General features: G+C 35.4%; 1 protein-coding gene across 7 annotated transcripts in view; it reads right to left on the bottom strand.

Moving 5' to 3' along the window:
• TRPC4 (transient receptor potential cation channel subfamily C member 4) overlaps window positions 1-22105 on the bottom strand; it is a 255987-nt gene that overhangs the window by 116096 nt on the left and 117786 nt on the right. For all 7 annotated transcript variants that reach the window (XM_051831769.2, XM_002721087.5, XM_070048964.1 and 4 more), the window contains one exon: window positions 1082-1600. In XM_051831769.2, coding sequence (XP_051687729.2) covers window positions 1082-1600 — 519 coding nt within the window. The remainder of the gene's footprint in view (window positions 1-1081; window positions 1601-22105) is intronic.

Here is a 22105-nt window from a genome sequence, read left to right as displayed (position 1 = left end):
TTCAACTGGTTTCAGGCTACCATGACAACTGGATTAACACAGTCAGTCAAAGAACTACAGGGAAAAAAAAAAAAAGAACTACAGTAAAAACTATGAACCGAACTCAAGTTTTTTGAGTCTTAATTATTTAATAACTAGCACGGACAAAGTAGTCCGGGCTAATAGGGAATAATCAAGTCCAAGTTCAAAAGAGACTGAGTATGTTTTCAAATTCAGAAGTCTTTTTTAATCACTCTTTTAAAATCTTATATATTTTTCCAACTATTGTTATGGAATAGATAATTACTGTCATTCAAGTGTGAATACAGAACCAGTATTTTATGGAGATAGAAGAAAACAGTGTTTTGAGAACTCATTCAAATTGAAATGGAAACACAAAAAAATAGTACTGGGTGATAAGATTTTACTGCTCAATATTCAAATCCATGAAAATTTCATGAGAAAATTACTACTCTCTTGCAATCACCTTGTTTAGATTCTGATTCCTAACAAATCAAGGTACTAACCCAGAGATGAGAGCTGAGCAAATTTCATCTGCTATTGGGTTAAAGACATTTTCCTTATCAATAACTTTAATAACACATTTTATTACCATAATACCATATAATTTTCTAGAAGCCCTTACACACATCCACAGATTGTATGCTCCCTATGAATTTGTGAGTAAAATATTTCTGATGTAAATATACATATATCAAACATTATAAATATTAAGTCCATTAAGTAGATGAGAAAAATGAAGCTCAAAGAAATATGTGTGTTGCAGTCTAAACATATAACACTTATTAATTGTAGAGCCAGATCTCTCAGTCTGAAAATTCTAACTCCTGAGTTTTCCACTGAACCACAAGTAAATGTGTACATTTTAACATAGATGTCAGAAACCATTACCAATTATTAAACTCTTTATTCCATTCTTCAGTGTGATTCATAGTTATTATACTGGCAACCAATGAACATCATCCACTAACATTTAAATAGAAGATGCTCTAAAATCCAAAACGAATTGTGTGAGCAGCAGTTTACTTCATTGTGATTAAATTCTATGGCACTTGGATGAATCAAGTGTGGCAACACTCACCTCCTTTTGACGGTACTTAATGGCCAATTTTAGTCTTGCAAGATCATTTCCACTTTGCTCTTCTATCAAACTATTGTCATCTCGGTAATTAAGAATGATTTCCAGTTCTCTGGAACTTCTTGTCTGATCCAAGAGGTCCTTTGCAAACTGTTTGCACTGTCGTGACAGCTCCTCATACTCTGACTTGAATTCATTTTCTACCTTACTCAGTTCTTGAAGTTCCCAACTTAGCTGAAAGGCTGTGAGAAAAGGATCTTCACTTGACAGTGCAATGAGCGAGGGGCTGGCCAAGGCCTTGTAGATGTTGAGTCTGGAGCGTGAGTGACGGAGGCTGTCCACATCTGAACTGGAGACACATTCTACACAGTTACAACGAACCTCATGGGGTCGGGGCACCGAGACTCCTTTCTGAACCAAAAGTTTTATTATCTCATAATTATTTGTATGGGCTGCCAAAATGATTGGTGTGATGTCCGGAGTGAATTCAGAGAATTGCTTATCAAGCAGTATAGGAGGCACCTAGAAAGGAAGCAGAATTGATGAATATGTATTCATTTGTTCAAGCATGTGAATTTCAAACAGCATGCTAAAGCAATGCTGAACAGAGTTCATAAATCTTTTGCCAGTCCCCCCCCCCCCCACAAGGAAAGACAGGGCCTTTTTCTCCCCTAAAAGAGAAGAGAAAAATTTAAAAAAAAAAAAAAAAACTGTCCAATATAATGACACACCATTCTTTCTTTAATCTGAATTGTGACATTTAATGAAATCTTAAAATAGATGGCTATGGAACATTTTTCTTCTTGATAAAATCCTTTCTTGCTCCCAACTTATTTTCTGACAATCTTTGCTTTTCTTTCCCAGAGATGTTGACTCCCTAAATAACCAAAAAAGTGCACTGGAAAATATTAACGGCTTGTTTTAAATCCAAGCTCTTCCTCTGCGATAGAAGTCTTTGAATTCCTCAAATTGTTTCTTTGATTTGTTTTGTTTTGTTTGTTTGTTTGATTTTGCTCTGTTTTATTGTCTTCATTCCCGACATCCAGCCTAGTGATTAAAAGTGGCAACAGAAATAAGTGGGCTAGTCTCATGCTTTCTCTTTTCATCTATCCTTTTCTGGCATATTTTCCATGTGACAAGAAAAGTTGCATTGCTAACATTATTGTTTTATTAGAAATAAACAAGCCTTGAATCTGGTTACCAGTGTGAATTCCCATTCAATCAGTTTGCCATTGTGTTTTCACATGATTTCCTTTGGGTTATACTCTAGGATGATAAGGATGAAAATTATAACCGTCACCATTTAGTAAGCATCTGCTAGGTAAATTATCCTTTAGCCTTTACTATTCACATTTTACGGATGTGATTTCTCTGTAGGTACAAAAGTGAAAAACCTTAGATTTGAACCCTGGTCTGCGTGTCTGACACCAATGCCTGTAGGTATTGTAGTATTCTACTTTGCTTTATGATTTCGGGTTTAATATTCATTCCTGCTTGCAAAAATCTCACAGAAGCATCTATGAGAAATAAATGTTGGCCATTTGGAGTTCCTCTTTTGAAAAATGTCCATTTATGTCCTTTGCCCATTTCTTCACTGAGTTGTTTGTTTTGCTGTTGTTGAGTTTGTTGATCTCTTTATATATTCTGGCAATTAATCCTTTATCAGTTGAATAGTTTGCAAATAATTTCTATCATTCTGTCGGTTGCCTCTTCATTTTCCTGAATGTTTTTTTGCCAGTACAAAAGCATCTCAGATTGATGTAATCTCATTTGTGAATTTTGGCTTGATTGCTTGTACTTCTGGGGTCTTTTTCAAGAAGTCTTTGCCTATGTCAATGTCTTGCAGGGTTTCCCCAATGCTCTCTAATAATATGATGGTGTCAGGTCATAGATTTAGGTCTTTAATCCATGTTGAGTAGATTTTTGTGTAAGCTGTAAGGTAGGGGTCTTACTTCATACTTCTGCATGCAGAAATCCAGTTTCCCAGCACCATTTGTTGACATTTTCCAAAGGAGGAAATCCAAATGGTTAACAGACACATGAAAAAATGTTCAGGATCACCAGTCATCAGAGAAATGTAAATCAAAACCACAATGAGGTTTCACCTCACCCTAATTAGAATGGCTTTCATACAGAAATTAACAAATAACAAATGCTGGTAGGATGTGGGGGAAAAGGTACCCTAATCCACTCTTGGTGGATATGTAAAGCAACTATGGAAGACAGTATGGAGATATCTCAGAAATCCGAATAACAAAATTTTTAACTGTGAAGCTGTATAGTTCTGCATACATTCCTATGTACTTAATTTTAAGGGTATGGCTTAACAACTTGCCATGGAAGCCCAAATTCCCTTAAGCTGGGTGCTAAAAATACCACCTTAAGTGTTAAAGTAATCATATGGGTAGGATTAAGGGTCTGGTAATAATAATATTCAAAAGGGGTGAATGCTCCAACATGGGAAGCAGTCCACTCAGCAGACTCATAGGATGACAACTGCTTTAAATAGCACTCTGACCTCAGAATCAACCCTTTAGGCATTCTGGTTTGGCTGAAAAGCCCACGAGAGCATTTTGGCCATGGAAAGTCAAGGCACTGAGGCAAGTAATATCCTACATGAAAGATCTCCGTGGGTGAGACCCCAGTGGAAAGAAGTGGTCATCAAAAAAGGAGGTACTTTTCTCTGAAGGGAGGAGAGAACTTCTCTTTTGCTTATGGCCTTTTCTAAATACTGACAGAGTTGTGGATTCCAAAAGGCTTCCATAGACTAGGCAGCTCATGTCAAGAGCCTAGGGTAGTCACTGACATCATGCATAAGAGTGTTAATTCTTAAATTAACAAGAGTCACTGTGCACTAACTTCCCATGCAAAACCTCTGTCCTCAAAGAGTTGCATTATAACTATATCTAAGTGCTCCCAAAAGATGTATCATTCTTGGGTGCTTCGTTAAAGTTAATTAATTTTCTATAATAAAATAAACAAACAGAAGAAGTGAAATTAACTTCAAGATTCAATGACTTTGAACAGCCCTTGTCTTGACTGTTGAGGAACATTTTTTTTTAAACCGGGAAAATTGTTGAACTCTTTACTTAGCATAGAGTTGATCTTCTGTGAATAAAGTCAATTGAAAATGGATCTTAGTGGAAAATGGGACTAGGAATGGGAGAGGGAGGAGGAGATGGAGTGGGAGAGTGATTGGGAGGGTGGGTATTGTGGGAAGAATCACTATATTCCTAAAGTTGTACTTATGAAATGCTTGAAGTCTGTATTCCTTAAAAAAAAGGTAAATAAATAAATAATAAGAAAATAAAATAAATTAAATTAAGAAAAAAAGAAAAAGAAATGTTACATTCATACAAGCTAAGCCAGCATGGCAGAAAAAATAATGACACATGTACCATTATAATATACTGCTGTAAGATGTGAAGGAAACCACAAAAGAATCAGTAGGAAAACAACCATGAAGAAAACATGATACACAGACAAAAACTTCAATTAAACTGTATTTTTAAAGATTTATTTTTTTTATTTGAAAGGCAGAGTTTCAGAGAGAGGAGGTGAGAAAGACAGAGAGAGATTTTCCATCTGCTGGTTCACTCCCCAAATGACAGCAATGGCCAGGGCTGGTCCAGACTGGAGCCAAGAGCCTATAGATTGTTTCAGGTCTCTCACGTGTGTGCAGGGGCCCAAGCACTTGGGCCATCCTCTACTGCTTTCCCAGGTGCATCAACAGAAAGCTAGATAAGAGATAGAGCAGCTAGGACTCGAATTATGTGTCCATATGTGATATTGGCATCTCAGGGGAGGTTTAACCTGTTATTCTGCAATGCTGGCCCTTAAACTACTTTTATGTAAGGATTTTTTTATATGTGAATGATTAAATTTTTATGTTTTTAATTCACCCAAGAATTTTGAGTGCTCATGTGTATTATAAGAAATACTATATAAAGATTAAAGGGATAAAATGATCTATTTGAAGACATAGACCAACAATTTATAATCAAGATACTAATGGGTATTTTTCTTTTTAAATAGGCTTATAAATACTAAAGGAAGCAGACTGTCTGTTGAGATAATATAAATTTAAGCAGGATCAATCCATACTTTATTACTTAAGTCATTCTCTTTAATTTTAAGCATGACATTTACTGAAAATTTAATTATATGTTTATTACAAAGAAAAATTTTATTAATCAAATATTAAAAAAAGAAAAATCCCATTAATCAAAACTGGACAAGAGGTAAATTTTAATTAACTATTGTAGACATTTAGGGAAAAGAAAACAACATAAGTTTCTATTTTAATATATATATTTAAATACAGGAGAATCCTTTAACTTAAGTAAATTAAGCACAAATTCCAAATTCATCCTAGATATGTTTTAAAATCTACCTGAAACTTTAAATGTATTAACTGTAATATATATCTGCAAAATATGTTAGGAAATGTCATGAAAAAAATAACGTGGTCATATTGAGGAGAAACAAGCAAATAATTAATTAAATTTTGTGAGATTGTACCAGGCATAAATATTCTTACTATGAATTTTAATGCTCAAAACATAACTGTGAACTTAAATGTTTTAATGTATAAATGATTATAATTTTATCAATTAAAGGAAAATTTAGTTTTGAAAACAATTTTTAAATGTACCAATTTTATAGGGTCCACAGCTATAATGATTTATTGCTTAATAGATATTTTAAAAACTATATAATTTTAATAGTTTTAGAGTTTCTTTTTACTCTAAAATGTGCCATAAACACAGCAACATTAAATGTTTTTTTACCACTAATTTTCTGGGACTCAGTGGGCCGTAGATGACCAGACAGTGGAAACTGTTTTCCTTGAGTGTACTTCATGAAGAAGTGTATTGGCACTGCAGCCAACTCCCAGAAGGCAGGTTTGGTCCTCACTCATTCCATCAGAAAAATAGAATCAAACAAACAAACAAAAAACTTAGAAAAGTATCATTTTCTTATTGAGTACTAATTGCATGCCTGCATCAATAGTTTTCACAATGTTTGAAAAGTGAGAATTTTATATTCTTGTTATTGCTTCTACATGTATCATCTTGCAGTCTTCTGTAAGTGAAAGTTTGTCCTCTTCTCACTTCTAGTATTGAATACCATTGTGGATCCATGAAATCTGTCTTTGAATTATTCAACATATAGTGCTTCATTGCTATTATTATTTAATGTAATCATTTATTGAATCCTTACTATTGAATAGTATTAAATACTATTATTATTATTATTATTTATTCAGTCCTTACTATTGAATACTTAACTGTATATATTAGGATACCTACAGTAGGGGACAGCTCCATGACACAGGAGGTTAATCCTCCACCTGCAGCGCTGGATCCTATGTGGGCATGGGTTTGAGTCCTGGCTGCACTTCCTCAATCCAGCTCTCTGCTATAGCCTGGGAAAGCAGTAAGAAGGTGGCCCATGTGCTTGGGTCCCTGCAACCACATGAGAGACCAGGAAGAAGTACCTGGCTCCTGGCTTTGAATTGGTGCAGCTTTGGCTGTTGCAGCCATCTGGGGAGTGAGCCAACGGAAGGAACACTTTTTTCTTTGTCTCTCCCTCTCACTGTCTGTAACTCTACCTCTTGAATAAATAAATAAAATCTTTAAAAAAAAAAGATATCTGGAGCAAAATGCACAACACATATTGACATATGTAACAGGATAAATTTGAAGCATTAACATTACTCTGGCATTGTTAGGAGGGTGAATAAAAAACTGGAGTGGTTGAAGGCAGACAAAAAAGTGTAGAAACTCATATTCTTGGCCGGCCTGCAGCTCACTAGGCTAATCCTCCGCCTTGCGGCGCCGGCACACCGGGTTCTAGTCCCGGTCGGGGCGCCGGATTCTGTCCCAGTTGCCCATCTTCCAGGCCAGCTCTCTGCTGTGGCCAGGGAGTGCAGTGGAGGATGGCCCAAGTCCTTGGGCCCTGCACCCGCATGGGAGACCAGGAGAAGCACCTGGCTCCCGGCTTCGGATCAGCGTGGTGCGCTGGCCTCGGTGCGCTGGCCACAGTGCGTTGGCCTCAGCGGCCATTGGAGGATGAACCAACGGTAAAGGAAGACCTTTCTCTCTGTTTCTCTCTCTCTCACTGTCCACTCTGCCTGTCAAAAATATAAAAAAAAGAAACTCATATTCTTAACTAAAGCTGTAGTGATACAAAAGGAAAAGCTGTTATTGCATCTTGTCTAATGGACAAGATGGGTAAAGCATGAGGAACACAGAGAAAAAGAGACGAAACGCTTGAACACGGCATAGAACAATCTGAAGCAAGATGTCATAGCAGTCTGGTTCAGATATCCCTGATTTGTGTGGGTTCAGATTTCAGTTTCTAATGCCCTCCTGTCTAGCTAAGAGAGAAAAGTGTACATAAGTAGACGAAACTCCAAAGCTCAGAAATATTCCATGGCACACTGGCCAGTTCTAGCACTGAAAGGGGAAATTCAGAGAAGTCTTAAATCTAACTGGGACTATTTATCTTTCCCTCTCTTCTGTCTTTAGCTGGCTGTGAATGAGGGTTGGAAAAGGGGCACTTTCACTGACTTTCTAGGGCAGGTTGACTGTTCCTCAGGCCATGGAGAATGGACAACAATGAGGGCAGAGAAAATCTATAATTCAGACCTCTTTGCTCAGCTCTTCCAGCCAAATATCAAATTTACAATCTAGTAAATATTCACAAGTATAAGAAGCTCTAAATTATGTTTGATCTCAGAAACACTGAGAAAACCCAGAAAATAGATGTGCTGCCCCTTTTCTCTTCCCTTGTTTTCAAAGCAGTCTAATTTTCACAAGCCCCTCTGTGATGCTTTATTGCATTTCTTCAATTTTGCAGGTTCTTCCTTTCTTGTCGTTACATAAGAAGAGCTGACTTTATGAATGGACATTTGTTCAACAGCTTCTCCTCAATCTTATATAGATATATGCATTAATTATTTAAATAACGATCACTTAATATCACATAGTATGAACATTTTGACATACACAAAGAATCAACTGACTATCTGAATGTTCTATTTTATAGTGACTCTACTAATCATCAGCTCATATTTAAAATATGCAGCATAACATTTCACCCAAATTTAGATATCTCTAGAATATACATTTTTTTAATTTTAATACTGCAGTATAACATTTTAGAACAGAAATTACTTCTGAAGTGCCAGTCATACAAATTAGGAAATACTCATTTCCTTTTTTTTTCATTTCCTTAAATTCAATACTTGTTAAAATAGACTGAATTTATTGAGTAATAGAAATTTACTAAATAATACTGTTTGGTGTATCCTAGATTTCAAGATTTAAAGAAAAAAACTCATAACTGGCTCTGTTCTTACTTAGCTATAGTATTTTGTGAAAGTCTCTTAAAATTTCTTTGCAAAAAAAGAAAGCCTTCCTTGTAACATGGAATTTCTCTGATTCAAATACCTTTTTTATGTTCCAGCTGACAGGAAAACAGAAACATAATGAAATAGACACTTTTTGTATAGTGAATTCTTATTTCAGATTTTTTATGGTTTCAATTTTTGAATGTAATGGAACAAAAACTTCTCTGCTTCAAAAATCAGGATTATAAGTATGGAATTTATCTCTTTCATACAGGCAGACTGTTTGAATTTTTGATTCATACCAACATAAGGAAGTTTCAATTTAAAGATACATTTAAAAATTGTTCCACTCAGCAGTTAAGAAGTTATGTTAGATGTCAGCACCCAACAACAGAGTGCCTGGGTTCTGTGTTTGTCTTTGGCTCCTGACTCAATCTCTTGTTGATGTGGACCTTAAAAGGCAGCAGCAATGGCTCAAATCATTGAGTTCGTCCCACCCTTTTGGGAGAACTGTAGTGAGTCCCTGGTTTCTGGTTTTGCTCTCTTATCCTGCCAGTCCACTGCTTTTGTCAGCATATGGGAGTGAACTAGCAGATGGGAGCTCTCCCTGCCTGTTTCTGTCTTGCTGTCTCTAAAATAAATAAATAATTCATTTAATAGTTATTAAATTCTGAAAATTTTCGCACACACACTCATACAAAAACTGCTTGCACCAAAAAAATGGCTGTTATACAATTGAATGAATTAATAGATGGAAACAGATGGAATGAAAAAATTAGGTGAACCATTTATCCAAAGTCAACCCTATTATTTTAAGTTCAACTTCTGCTTTAAAAGACTAACAAATTCAAATTTTCACTTATATAGGAAAAAGAAAGTCCTGATCACAACATAGGGCTAATGATTTAGCAGTATATTTCTAGCTGGTCTATGACATCTAAGAGCAAAGAGTCTAGGACTTCCCACTACTTCTTAGGTGCTATAACTTTAAATGCATGCACAATTTGACCTGTCATCTGATGAAACATTTATCCAGAAAATAATTATAAAAAATATCTTAAAAGGAATTGGCCACCAGTATATACACATGACTCTAAATTGGGGGTGCTAAATTTTTGTATACCTTATTCTGCACTAGAAATCTGAAACAATCTATTTACTCTAACTCAGATTGAACAATATTTGTAAACAATATGCATAGTAGCATACAGGAAAAAAGTATCTAAATATATTTAAGATATGCTAAACAAATTTGTGGTGCAGTAACATATTTATTAAAACATAAATAAAAAGATACACTGGCAATTAGACTAATTTTGAAGTAATGATCAACATACAGATAAATGTGAGAATACTTCAAAGAGTTCATGGAAATGAATATTATGAAAAAAAGTATGAATGGGTTTCAAAATTTGTTCCACCAAAATTAATTTATATTTGAATTTCACTTTCTATGAACTTCTTGAAGTACTCTCATGTATAGTATAAAAATAATATAATTCATAAATACCTATGATTTCTACTACGGACATAGACACAGGCACTGCTGGAAAACCGATTTTTTTGAAATCTATTCATAATTGAAGGAATTTATATATTCCTTTTTAAGCTTACATGTAAATCTCCATCTTAGTTAAACAATATCCTTAAATTTTATGCATCACATTCCTAAGCTAAGAAATTCTTCATGTCTATTTACATTGGATTATAAGACTAATGAGATTTTATTGATTGGAACGCTCTAAATAGCTAGTTGTTTTCCAGGAGAGGCAATTAAAAAATTAGAAAGATTTTCTGGAAAAAAGCATCCTCTTTGAAATTTAAAAACAGGCTTATCTTTATTCAAATATGCAGCAATTTATATTATGAATGTCCTAGAATATCTAATGGAAGAAAGAGATCACAACACACAAATAAGCACACACATATACACAAAGAGACATTTATTTCATGAGATAAAATTCTGAAGATGTGGGAAAGATCTAGAAGGCTTAACATGTAAACACAAGATATTTAAGGAGAAAACAAGGGACAGACGGATTAAAGGCAAAATGAAGCATAAGCAGCAAAGAAAATTTGTGATTAAGGAAACAATGTGTGTGTAGACTAAGGAGGTTCACCAGGTCTTGTATTAAAATTATAAGAACAATGACATGCAGTTAGACATATATTGATGAAATCCAAAGTTTTTAAAAATATATATATTTAAGTCATCAGAAGTATAAAATAAGTAAATAATATGGAAGTGAAACAAGCATTAAACTTTTTAATTGCCCCTATGAAACCTGCAAGACAGTGTATTTGTACCTACAGGCAACTGTCAGTAGAAGAATACAACTCAAGAATTCTACATCTAATTAAGATATCGTTAGCCTGTTAAGATTTTTAAGACATTTGTGGCTATGCTAGGCTCTGGAAGGTACACCATTCACATATCTTCTAGGAATAAATTTCACAGAGGATGTATAACCATATATGGAAAAATTATCTCTAAATAGGTGGGAGGGAGAAAATGTGTTGAGTCTTGTAATATCTGTAGTTAACTGAATTGTTTATTTGTATTTTACAGGTTTAGTAAGACAAGCAAATAAGAATACTTGAGGCCTAAGAGACATACTGAAAGAAAATAAATAATGGCTCATTTTTTAAATGATTTCATTGAAACCTAGAAATTGGTGGGCAGGGTTCAAGGTTTTATTTTACTGAGTCTGTTATGTACAACATAAATCATCCTTAATCTGTATAATATTCGGATTTCAACTAGAGGCAGTTGTCCAGTTTACACTAATATAGTAATCAATACTGCTGGATTTGACTTCCATATTTTTTTGTAATTTTTTTCTTGTTGCAGTTCTTCCCTATAGTTTTGTATTTTTAATGAGCAATAAGTAGTGGAAATTATAGATTCTAACAAATAAGAAATCTTCTTTTAAATAAACAAGCGTCTAAAGGAAAATCCTCTTGAATGTGGACACACATTTGGCACAGCAATTAGGAGACTGCTTGAGACACTTGCATCCCATAGCAGAGTGCCTGGGTCTGAGTAACAGCTCTGCTTCCAATTTCATCTTCCTGTTAATGAGCCTCCTGAGAGGCAGAAGGTAATGGCTCAAATACTTGGGTCACTGCCATACACTTGGGAGACTCAGAGTTCCTGTCTCCTGGTTTCTCCCTGGCCCAGCATCAGCTTTTATGAACATTTGGAGACTGTACCAGAGTGCCTCTCTCTCTCTCTCTCTCTCTCTCTCTCTCTCTCATAAAAAACAACAACAACAACAAAACTTCCCTATAATGGGCACTAGTAGTGTATGAAAAGAATAAAACATATTGTAAAAGTACAGTTTAATCAGAAATGTGAATTATTTTAATTATGTTTAACTCTACCCATTAAAATCATAATTTTCAAATGAGTTGGTAATGTGTCTGAAAAGGGATTTGGTGATATTCATCACTTCTTCTAAATATGATAAGGATTACTTATCAAACCAACAGCAAAACTCAAAATAAAGAGTGAATACTCGAGGCCGTCACTGTGGCCTAGTGGGTAAAGCTGCCAGTTGCAGTGCCGGCATCCCACATAGTTGCCGGTTCGAGACCCAGCTGCTCCACTTCTGATCTAGCTCTCTGCTATGGCCTGGGAAAGCAGTACAAGATGGCCCAAATCCTGGGCACCTGCACACACGTGGGAGACCCGAAAGAAGCTCCTGGCTCCTGGCTTTGGGTCGGCACAGCTCCAGACATTGTGGCCAATTCGGGAGTGAAGCAGCAGATGGAAGATTTCTCTCTCTCTCTCTCTCTCTCTCTCCCCCCACCACTCTTTCTGTCTCTGTGTAACTCTTTCAAATAAATAAATGTCTTTTAAAAATAGTGAGTACTCTTTGCACTAAAATTGTGAATAAAACAGGCTTATTTTCAAAATTTGTATTCTTCATTACTTCGGAGTTTCTGCCTAATTCAACATTAGAGAATAAATTATTAGTATAAATACTAAGATATGTCAGTCATACAAAAGAACAAAATCTTGCAAAGCAGCAACATGGTTGAACCTGGAGGACATTATGTTAAGTGAAATAAACCAGGCAAAGAAGCACAAATCTCACTCAATTGTGGAGGTGAACAAAAATGATCTAATAAAAGTACAGAGTTGAACAGTAATTATGAGAGGATGGAGGCAAACAGAGAGACTGGTCGGTGGATACAAGATTATAGCTGGATAACAAAAATACGTTCTAGTGGTCTACTGTACAGTAGGGTAAGTTTAGTTAACTATATATTGTATCCTTAAAAAAAACACAAACAAGAGTTTGAATTTTCCCATCACAAAGAAATCATAACTGAGGTGATATACATGCTAAATATTCTTGCTGATCTTTACACAATATATAACATATCAAGACAACACAATGTACCCAATAATATGTTATATTATTATGTGTCTAAAAATAAACTAAAAAGAGAAAGGAAATAAATCTATGTTTACTTTCTCATTTATTTTGAAGTGCCAAGAGCCTCTAAGTTAGAAATATTAATAAAGCTTAATATTAATATAACATCTATGTACAAAAACCTATTTTAGTGGTGTAAGTTATAAACAAAATTGATTATACACAGAATAAAAATTGGCATTATATTGACATATAGTAGGGATAAAAAAACTATAAGCAAATTTAAATGCACTGGAAGAAAATTGAACCACATCATAGGACAGGTATAGAATAAGATTCAAAATATGGGGAAATTATATATTCCTAAGGAGATATACTTAATTTCATAATTGAACTAATTTTCTTAATAAAATATATCCATTGAATATTACTGCATTGTAATTATATACTTTTGTTAGAGTTTCATGAAATTTTATGAGTTAATGTGGAGTAACGCATATATTCAAACATAGCTACAAATTATAAAGGGTAGATTGTGACTCAAGAATATAGCAAGAAATGAAGCTCTCGAACAGAATTTTGATCAGAATTACATACATTTAATTGTATGGTACATAAAAAAGTGGAATTTCTATTCAGTTGGAAAAGGAATGCACTTATTAAATAGTGCAGAAATAATTCTCTAACAAAAAAATTAGCCTCTACATCACTTCATAACAATAAATTTGAAGTGGAATAAATATTTAAGTGCAAAAAGAAACAGCAACACAATTTAATAGAGAATGAAAAAGAACAGACTCAGGTCCAGGGGTGGTTTGGATTCTTAAAGCCACACTGGAAACACACAATGGTAAAACTGTCTATTTTATTACACAATTCTTGAGTGGCATTATGGAATATAAAATATATAAAATAAAAAAATAAACTAACAAACTAGAGTAAAACACATTTGCAACATACAAAACATACTTAATATTCCTACCTGAAAAAGAGATCTTATATGTCTAAAAGGTTATTAGTAACTCAATAAATTAATGGCCAGCTGCAAACATTAATTTATAGGAGAAGAAAGAAAACCCAGGATCAGAAACAAGAAATAATGATCTCTCTCATTATTGGCCAACAAGAAGCAAATTAAAATAGTAATACAAGGGTGGGCATTTGGTACAGTGGTTAAGATTCTCCTTGGGATGCTTACATCCCATATTGAAGTGCCTGAGTATGAGTATTCAAGGAGAATACATTCCAGAACCCCCCATGGATCCCAAAATCTATGGAAGCTCCAGTTTCTTATATAAAATAGTGTAGCATTTCATATAAATTACTTATCCTCTCGTGTATTTTAAATCATCTCTAGATTACATGGAATGTCCAATATTATGTAAATAGTTGTTCCACTGTATTGTGTATGGAATAATAAGGAAAAAAAGTGTATTCATATTTACTGTGGGTGAAATTTTCCCAGCAAATACTTGCATGTCTGATCTTCAACATGTTGAATTAACTAACAGGTGTGGAACCCAAGCATAAGACTGTACAAAGGCTGGCGCCGTGGCTCAGTAGGCTAATCCTCTACCTTGCAGCGCTGGCACACCAGGTTCTAGTCCCGGTCGGGGAGCCGGATTCTGTCCCAGTTGCCCCTCTTCCGGGCCAGCTCTCTGCTGTGGCCAGAGAGTGCAGTGAAGGATGGCCCAAGTGCTTGGGCCCTACACCCCATGGGAGACCAGGATAAGCACCTGGCTCCTGCCTTCGGATAGGTGCAGTGCGCCGGCCACAGCGCGCCGGCCGCAGTGGCCATTGGAGGGTGAACCAATGGCAAAGGAAGACCTTTCTCTCTGTATCTCTCTCTCACTGTCCACTCTGCCTGTCAAAAAAAAAAAAAACTGTATAATGAGATATTCTCAATGTAACTGCTTTTCTGTGTGAAGAATTCACAGAAGAAAGACTGTGGGTTTCCGAATGTATGTAAGCACCAGATACTCTCCATCAAGTCTGTGATAATTTGCATCTCTCTGGCTTTCAAATAACGAGGGAGTCTGTACTCAAAGTTCTTCAAATTTGGCAACTTTTGTTGGAATAAAAACTTTATTTTTTAAATAATTTTTAAATGAGTGACAGAGAAGAAGAGAGGTGAGGACATGAGAGAGAGAAGAGACAAAGGAAAAAGAAGAAAAAGAAAGAAAAACAGAGTGAAAGAGAGAAAGAAAAGTATGCCTCTCATCTGTTGGTTCACTCCCCAAATATTTGCAAAGCCGGGACCAAGCTGAAAGAAGGCAGGAGTAACTGGGAACTGAGTCTGGGTCTTCCGTGTCAGTGTGGAGACTTAACTTCCAGAGCCATCACCTGCTTCCTAGGAGGCAGCCAGAATTGGGAGCAGAGCTGGGACTCAAAAATAGCAACTCTGATGTGAAACGTGGGCATTCCAAATGGATATGTAACTGCTACACAAAATACCCATCCCCTCAATGATTTTCAGCAGAAAAAAGCTTGAACAAATTTTGGTATATCCCTATATGAAGTATTGTGATGCTACAGAATATCTGAATTATAAGATTTCGTTTTCAATGGATGCTTCTGAGGTTTCATCTCGCCTTGCTAGAGAGTTCTAACATTATTTATAGAAAAATCTCGTTATTTTATATTATTTAAACACTAGTTGAATGTTCACTTTATGTTAGAACTTGGTTTTGACATTTTTTTATCTTAACTACTTTATTTGATTAACAAAGGCCTCTATATTCACATTGACCCTGTCCCTGTATATTAAAATATACTTTGTACTACAACTCAGCTTGCATTCTATGTCCTGATCATCAGCATCAAAATTTCCATTCATTTTTTCTTGCTGACTATGCTCCCAGCCCCCTGCCTCCCTTGCAATTCTGCCAAAAATTCAGAACTCAGCTCAAATAGTATAATTTTCTATGATTTGTTTTTTAAAATTGATTTGTCATTAAACTGCCTTTAGGGAGAGTGAGGGGATGATAGGGTAATATTCTTTTTATCCACATGAAGAGAAAAACACTCATTTTCTAAATTTGTGAGAACAGTGATGAGGGTAAGAAGAGTATGCTACACAATTCCTGGTTCCCTATTGCCATTAAGGGCTCCTGTTGGCAAATAATTTTAACTTTCTATCATAGCCTATTTAAAGTCTACTGTGAATTAAAAATACCAGCAGAGAGAAATGGTATTGATTTAGAAAGACATATGAAGCAAATAGTAAATATAATTCTATGAGAACTTGGTTAACATATATATTTTTGAAAAAATATGATAAACACGAGTCAAACGAACAAGGATTTGATAAAACCAGTTAAACTAATACTGTAATGCATTTGCATTGGTGTCCAATGGTAATGACATAAAGAACAGCTAACGCATATAAAACAGATACCTTGTGCCCTGCTCTGCCCTTTTATGCCTCATCTAAATTACTCCTCAAAGTCATTTTCAGAGATGAATATTATCATTATCTTTTCTATACAAAGGTGAATGCCAGGACTTCGAGAAGTTAAATAACTTGCCCATGATCACACAGAAATCCATACAGCCTGATTCTGAAGTCTAAATTTCTTATATGTAGTGTGCATGTCTTCTAGGTAAGGCAGATGTGACATCCTGAAAATAGGTATCCAGAGTAAGAAAGTATGCATTAAGTTCTGCCTCAAAAATGGTTAGTTGTGTGAAAATGACAAAGCTAGTTAACTTCTCCACATCTCTACTTCTACATTTTCAAATGTGGACATTTATTCAAGATATTTGTCATTATGGAATAAGAACTGGGGAAACGTAAATCAAGGCCTCCTTCAGAGTTAATTTCCACAGGGTTGTGATGAAGTTTAAATGTGAAAGTATGTGGTCATTTATAAACTACTAAATAACAGGGAGATAGTAGTGTTGTGTGACAATCCAAGGATTGACAGGCGAGAGAGCTGAAAACTGTCTTGTTCCATCTCACCAGAATCATTTGTTTCTTCCCACATAAACATACTCCAAATAATAGCACTTGATTCCTCAGAATGGTAGAATGATGATTTCTTGGCAGGCCAGTACTCTAAGTAGAGATGTCAAAGGTTAGATGTGTGCTTTTTCTTAATGAAAATTTAAGCCTTATATCTCTCATGTGGGTCTTTATCATGCACTGTTATAAATGCATCCTAAATAGCATTTATTTACATTTTGGATTACATATTATTTAAATTTTGATAAAGAGCTAGAGAATTATATTTCAACTCCAAAGGATACATCAAACAAACAGTAACTTTAAATCACCATCAGCTTGGACTAGATTAAATCAGTACAGTGCTTTCAGGATTGTTATCACCAACTCCTTGATTTTTACATGCATAGACTTTAATTTTAAAACTTACATACATTATTTACTACATATCATATGACATTAAAGAGATGCTATCAAATGACATTTAAGTGACATATTTATTTGTTAAAATATGATGAATGGAGAACATTTAAGTCATTTTATATAAGCTACGAATTACACATTAATTTAGGGTAGAGATTCTAGTTTTTATTTCATTCAGAAAGATTTGTCACTGTGTCCTTATGGCAGCACACTAATTCTTTGTATCGTATCTTCTCTAGATGGTGATGTACAGGCATAGAAATCAATTGTACAACTAATTGTAGCCTTGAGAATGTTGTGTAACTACCCTCCCTGACTTGCATTTTCTTTCCTGTAAAATGGATATAATTAAATCTTTACCATTTAGGGCTAATTCAAGCATAAAAAGTAATAATGAATATAAAGTGTTTTGTACATAATATTTCATAAAATTTTATTATTATTATTATCATCATCTCTATCATCATTATTAATTTGTCTGGTGACTCTTTCTCAATCTCAAAAGGTTCCCTCTTCCATTCATCCCTTGAACATTGTTGCTTCCAAGGGATCAAAATGAAGCCCATTCTATAGGCATGTATTTCTCACACATTAGCTGCTATCCTCGTGTTAATTATAGTCTGCATATGTTAATTTTCTTACAGTATTTCAATAATACCTTTTATTACCCACTGTATGCCATTTGCCAAGGTTTCAGTGATACAGAAATGTACACAACAGACAAAATACATACCTTCAATAATGACAGAGGAGAAGGAGAAAGACACAACGTGAGTGAACATGTGAATGAATAAACCAGTAAATGAATGAATAGAAAAATCTAGAGATCATAGAGACAAATACAATAAAATAAGAGGGAACAGAGAGTTTTAGAGGCAGGAAAAAATTGGTTCCTTATAGAGGCTGGGAAGGTGGTCTTACTGATTTATGTATATTTGAATAGAGGTTTGAAGAATGTGAGGGCAACTCTGTGGTGTAGCAGGTAAAGCCAACGCATGCAGTGTCAGTATCCCATATAGGTGCCAGTTCATGTCCCAGCTGCTCCACTTCCTATCCAGCTCTCTGCTATGGCCTGGGAAATCAGCAGAAGATGACCCAAGTCCTTGGGATCCTGCATCCACATGGGAGACCTGGAGGAGGCTCTTGGCTCCTGGTTTGAGATTGGCACAGCTCCAGCTGTTGCTGCCAATTGGGGAGTGAACCAGAGGATGGAAGACCTCTTTCTCGCTCTCTGCTTCTCTGTGTAACTCTAACTTTCAATATAAATAATCTTAAAAAAAGAAAAAATATAGCAGGTGAAGTGTAGCAGATGCATTTGATTTACATTAGGGAATTTGGTTCTTTCGCCTGGTGAGATGAAGTAGCATTGGAATATTTCAAGCACTAGATGATGGTGATCATCTTTAGCAGGACCAGTACAGCTGCTGTGTTGACAATGGATTGAAGGGAGCGGGGTCAGAATAAAGGACACACTGTTGGGTATTGCAATAGCCATGAGAAGACCTCTAGATGGCTGAGACAAATTACGGTGGAGAGTTTGACATGTGGTCCAACACTAAATATATTATGAATGCAAATCCAGTGGATTGTCAATGGCTTGAATATTGGCTATGAAATGTAACATTAAAAAGATAGATCAAGGATGACAAACATTCTGGCCTGAACAGATGGAGCTCCAACTTACTGAGAACACTAGGAAAAAGAGGTTTTGGGATGCAATAAAGATTAGTATTTGGCTTTTGCATGTTACATTTGAAATCTGGAGATATATATTTGACAGTCATCAACATACAAATAGTATTTAAAGCCATAAGCCTGAATGTCACTTAGCAAGTGAGAAGTGAGTATAGATAGAAATAGTAGTTAGAAATTTGAACTCTCTGACATTTCAAAATTTGGAGGTTGAAAAGATGAGGAACAACCAGTAAGGATATTGAGAAACTAGACAGCAAAGCAGGAGAAATATATAGAATGCGGAATAGTGGAAGACTTGGGCACATATTTAGGTAGCTCAATAACTGTGGTAGTGGAAATATACAGAAGTTTCTTTTCATAATTGATTTTATTTTCATAGTAAAATAGAAAACAAAGACATCGCCTGAGAAAGAGAAGACTTGTGGACTTTCTGGGTTTTTGAGGAAAAATAGAAAATAAGCGCAACAATCACCAAAGAAAGTGGGAGAGGATTTGTGTCCACGGTGTGGGAAGATGGTTGGGTACACCTAACTTCCCACTCGAGTGGTCACACTTCTATGGTGAAACAATTTGAAATGTTTGTATGTTTTTCTACAATTCTCTCCGGTTGCCTGGCCAGAGGCACACAGTAGGCAGAGACTGGAATTTCACCATGTAATATTACAAAAGGAGTGAAGATATGGCAAAAGCAGTTAAATGTCAGTAGGGATGCTTGTATCCCATATAAGAGTGGTGGTTTGAGTACCAACTTCTCCACCTCTGATCTAACTTCCTGCTACTGTGCACCCTGTGAGGTAGAAAGTGATGGCTCATGGACTTGGGTCTTTGCTACCCATATAGGACACCCGAATGGAATCCTGGTCTCCAGGCTTTGGCCACAACTCTGGCTGCTGTGGGCGCCTGGGGAATGAAACAGTGCCTGTAAGATCTTTCTCCATAAGGTTAGCACTTTCCTAACAGTGAAAAATTCAGTGCAAAGAACCTGAGTCATAAGAATAGGTAGGGTCTTGGTCAGTTTGACAGGAGTAATTTGTGAGTGGAAAAGTGGTAGTGTGTCTATCAAATAAAATGAAAAAATAACTTGAAATAAAATTTTTTTAACAAGTCAGAGAAAAGTTATTTGCAGATAAGACTTCATGATGATGGTATATTGAATTTTAATCAGAGAAAGTGAAATCATGAGGAGTATCAAAAAGAAACAGAGTTTGCTTGTTAGAAAGTGTAAGCAGATCTGGGCCGGCACTGTGGCGCAGCGTGTTAACACCCTTATGGGCGCTGGTTCCGGACCTGGCTGTTCCAATTCCAATCCAGCTCTCTGCTGTGGCCTGGGAGAGCAGGGGAGGATGGCCCAAGTCCGTGGGACCCTGCACCTGTGTGAGAGACCCAGAGGAGGCTCTTGGCTCCTGGCTTCAGATTGGCGCAGCTCCAGCCGTTGCGGCCAATTGGGAAGTGAACCAGTGGATCAAAGACTTATTTCTCTCTCTCTCTTTCTTTCTCTCTCTCTCTGTCTGCCTCTTCTCTCTGTGTGTAACTCTGACTTTCAAGTAAATAAATAAATCTAAAAAAAAAAAAAAGAAAGAAAGAGTGAGCAGGTAAGAGATCATGGTCTCGGAGATAGTTTAGCTAATGATAATTCCAATTTTGAGTATGGACATGGAAGTGGGTAACTGAGGTAAAGAGGGGTTAAATATGAATATTTGGAAAGAGAAAGATAGATTAAAAGAAGCCAAGGAGTTCTCAAACTATGTATGTGCATAACCAGAGAATATGGACAAAAATCAGAGATGATGAGTGTAGCATATATTTGAGGCTAAATTTTCAGGCAATGAATGAGTATAGAGAAATACAGCTGGGGTAGAGAGTTGAAGAATGAAAGAACAACATGGGAGAGCCACTAAGGAGTAAGACCCAGTGATGTGATGGAAACCCATCAAAGAGACAACATTGCAGTTGGAAATAAAGGGGCTTTCAATAAGGTTTTATAATTTTCCCCTTGAAATTTCTGTATAGTATGCTAAATATGTCCTAGGCACTTCATATTTTTGGTTTCTGTTGAAAATTTTCTCTCCTTGTAACTATATATGCTGTGCATTTGTTTGTATGACTATATGTTCATATGTAATTTTAAATTATAATTTGCTGATATTATTTTTAACATATACAAATTTTGGTTAGTGTCTAAACAAATTGTATCAAATATGTATTTGAATTTTCTATATTCATATTCTTATAATAATTTATCTGTAGATTATATTTTGTATTCATATAGACAAATTATCTGAATATATTTTTTATCTCTTCCAGTTTTCATACCTTTTATTTTTACCATTTTGGTTGTTTAAACTAGGACCTCTAATAGTATAAAATAGAAAGGGTAATAATTAGCAACTTAATTTTCTTACTAGCATTCATATGAACACTGATAATAACCACTTTTCTGAAGCTCTAATTTGTTATTGTTGTTAGATTCTCTTCAGCAAGCTATTACGTATTTTGTCTGTTCCATTTCTGGTTTGATAACACTTTTTTATTTTGTTTTGTTTTTCCCTTTCATGGATGGATATACATTTTGTCAATTTTTTTTGTTTGTTTGGGCATCTAGTGAGAATCATGTGTGACCTTAAAAACATGACCATCTGCTTAGTTTTACTTTAAACTTTATAAAGTAAAGATTTCTAGACTTAAAAGAGATTTAACATTTGTGTTATATTTTAAATTGCTTGCCTCTTTAATACATGTTGAATGGAATTCAATTGTTATTTCAAATGCATTTATCATCTGCTAATTTTAAAGTTTTTAAAAAGATTTTTATTATATTTGAAAATCAGAGAAACAGTTTGAGAAAGAGATTTTCAAGCTGCTTCCTTCCCCAAATGCCTGAATTAGTTGGGGCTGGGCCAGGCCAAAGCCAGGACTGTGGCAATCAATTCAGGTCTCCCAAATAGGTGGTCGGAATTCAATCATTTGAGCCATCAGCTGCTGCCTCTCTATATGTGTGTTACCAGGCAACTGGACTCTGAGAAGAGATGATGGCATCCCAAATGGCTACCTAACCACTGTGTCAAATGCACACCCATTGAAGTATTTCCAGCATCACTGTAATGAATATGTTATATTTCGACTAAAAATACAGTTATTAACTTAATCATCACTTACATTTTTAGACACAGGTTTTTCTACCCATGGTTTATTCCCAAAAGCCTGCAACAGCTGGGACAGGGCCA

This window comes from Oryctolagus cuniculus, chromosome 9, assembly GCF_964237555.1.
Source record: "Oryctolagus cuniculus chromosome 9, mOryCun1.1, whole genome shotgun sequence".
NCBI classification, from domain to species: Eukaryota; Metazoa; Chordata; class Mammalia; order Lagomorpha; family Leporidae; genus Oryctolagus; species Oryctolagus cuniculus.
The sequence above is the reverse complement of the archived record's forward strand: the minus strand, read 5'-3'. Positions and strand labels throughout refer to the sequence as shown.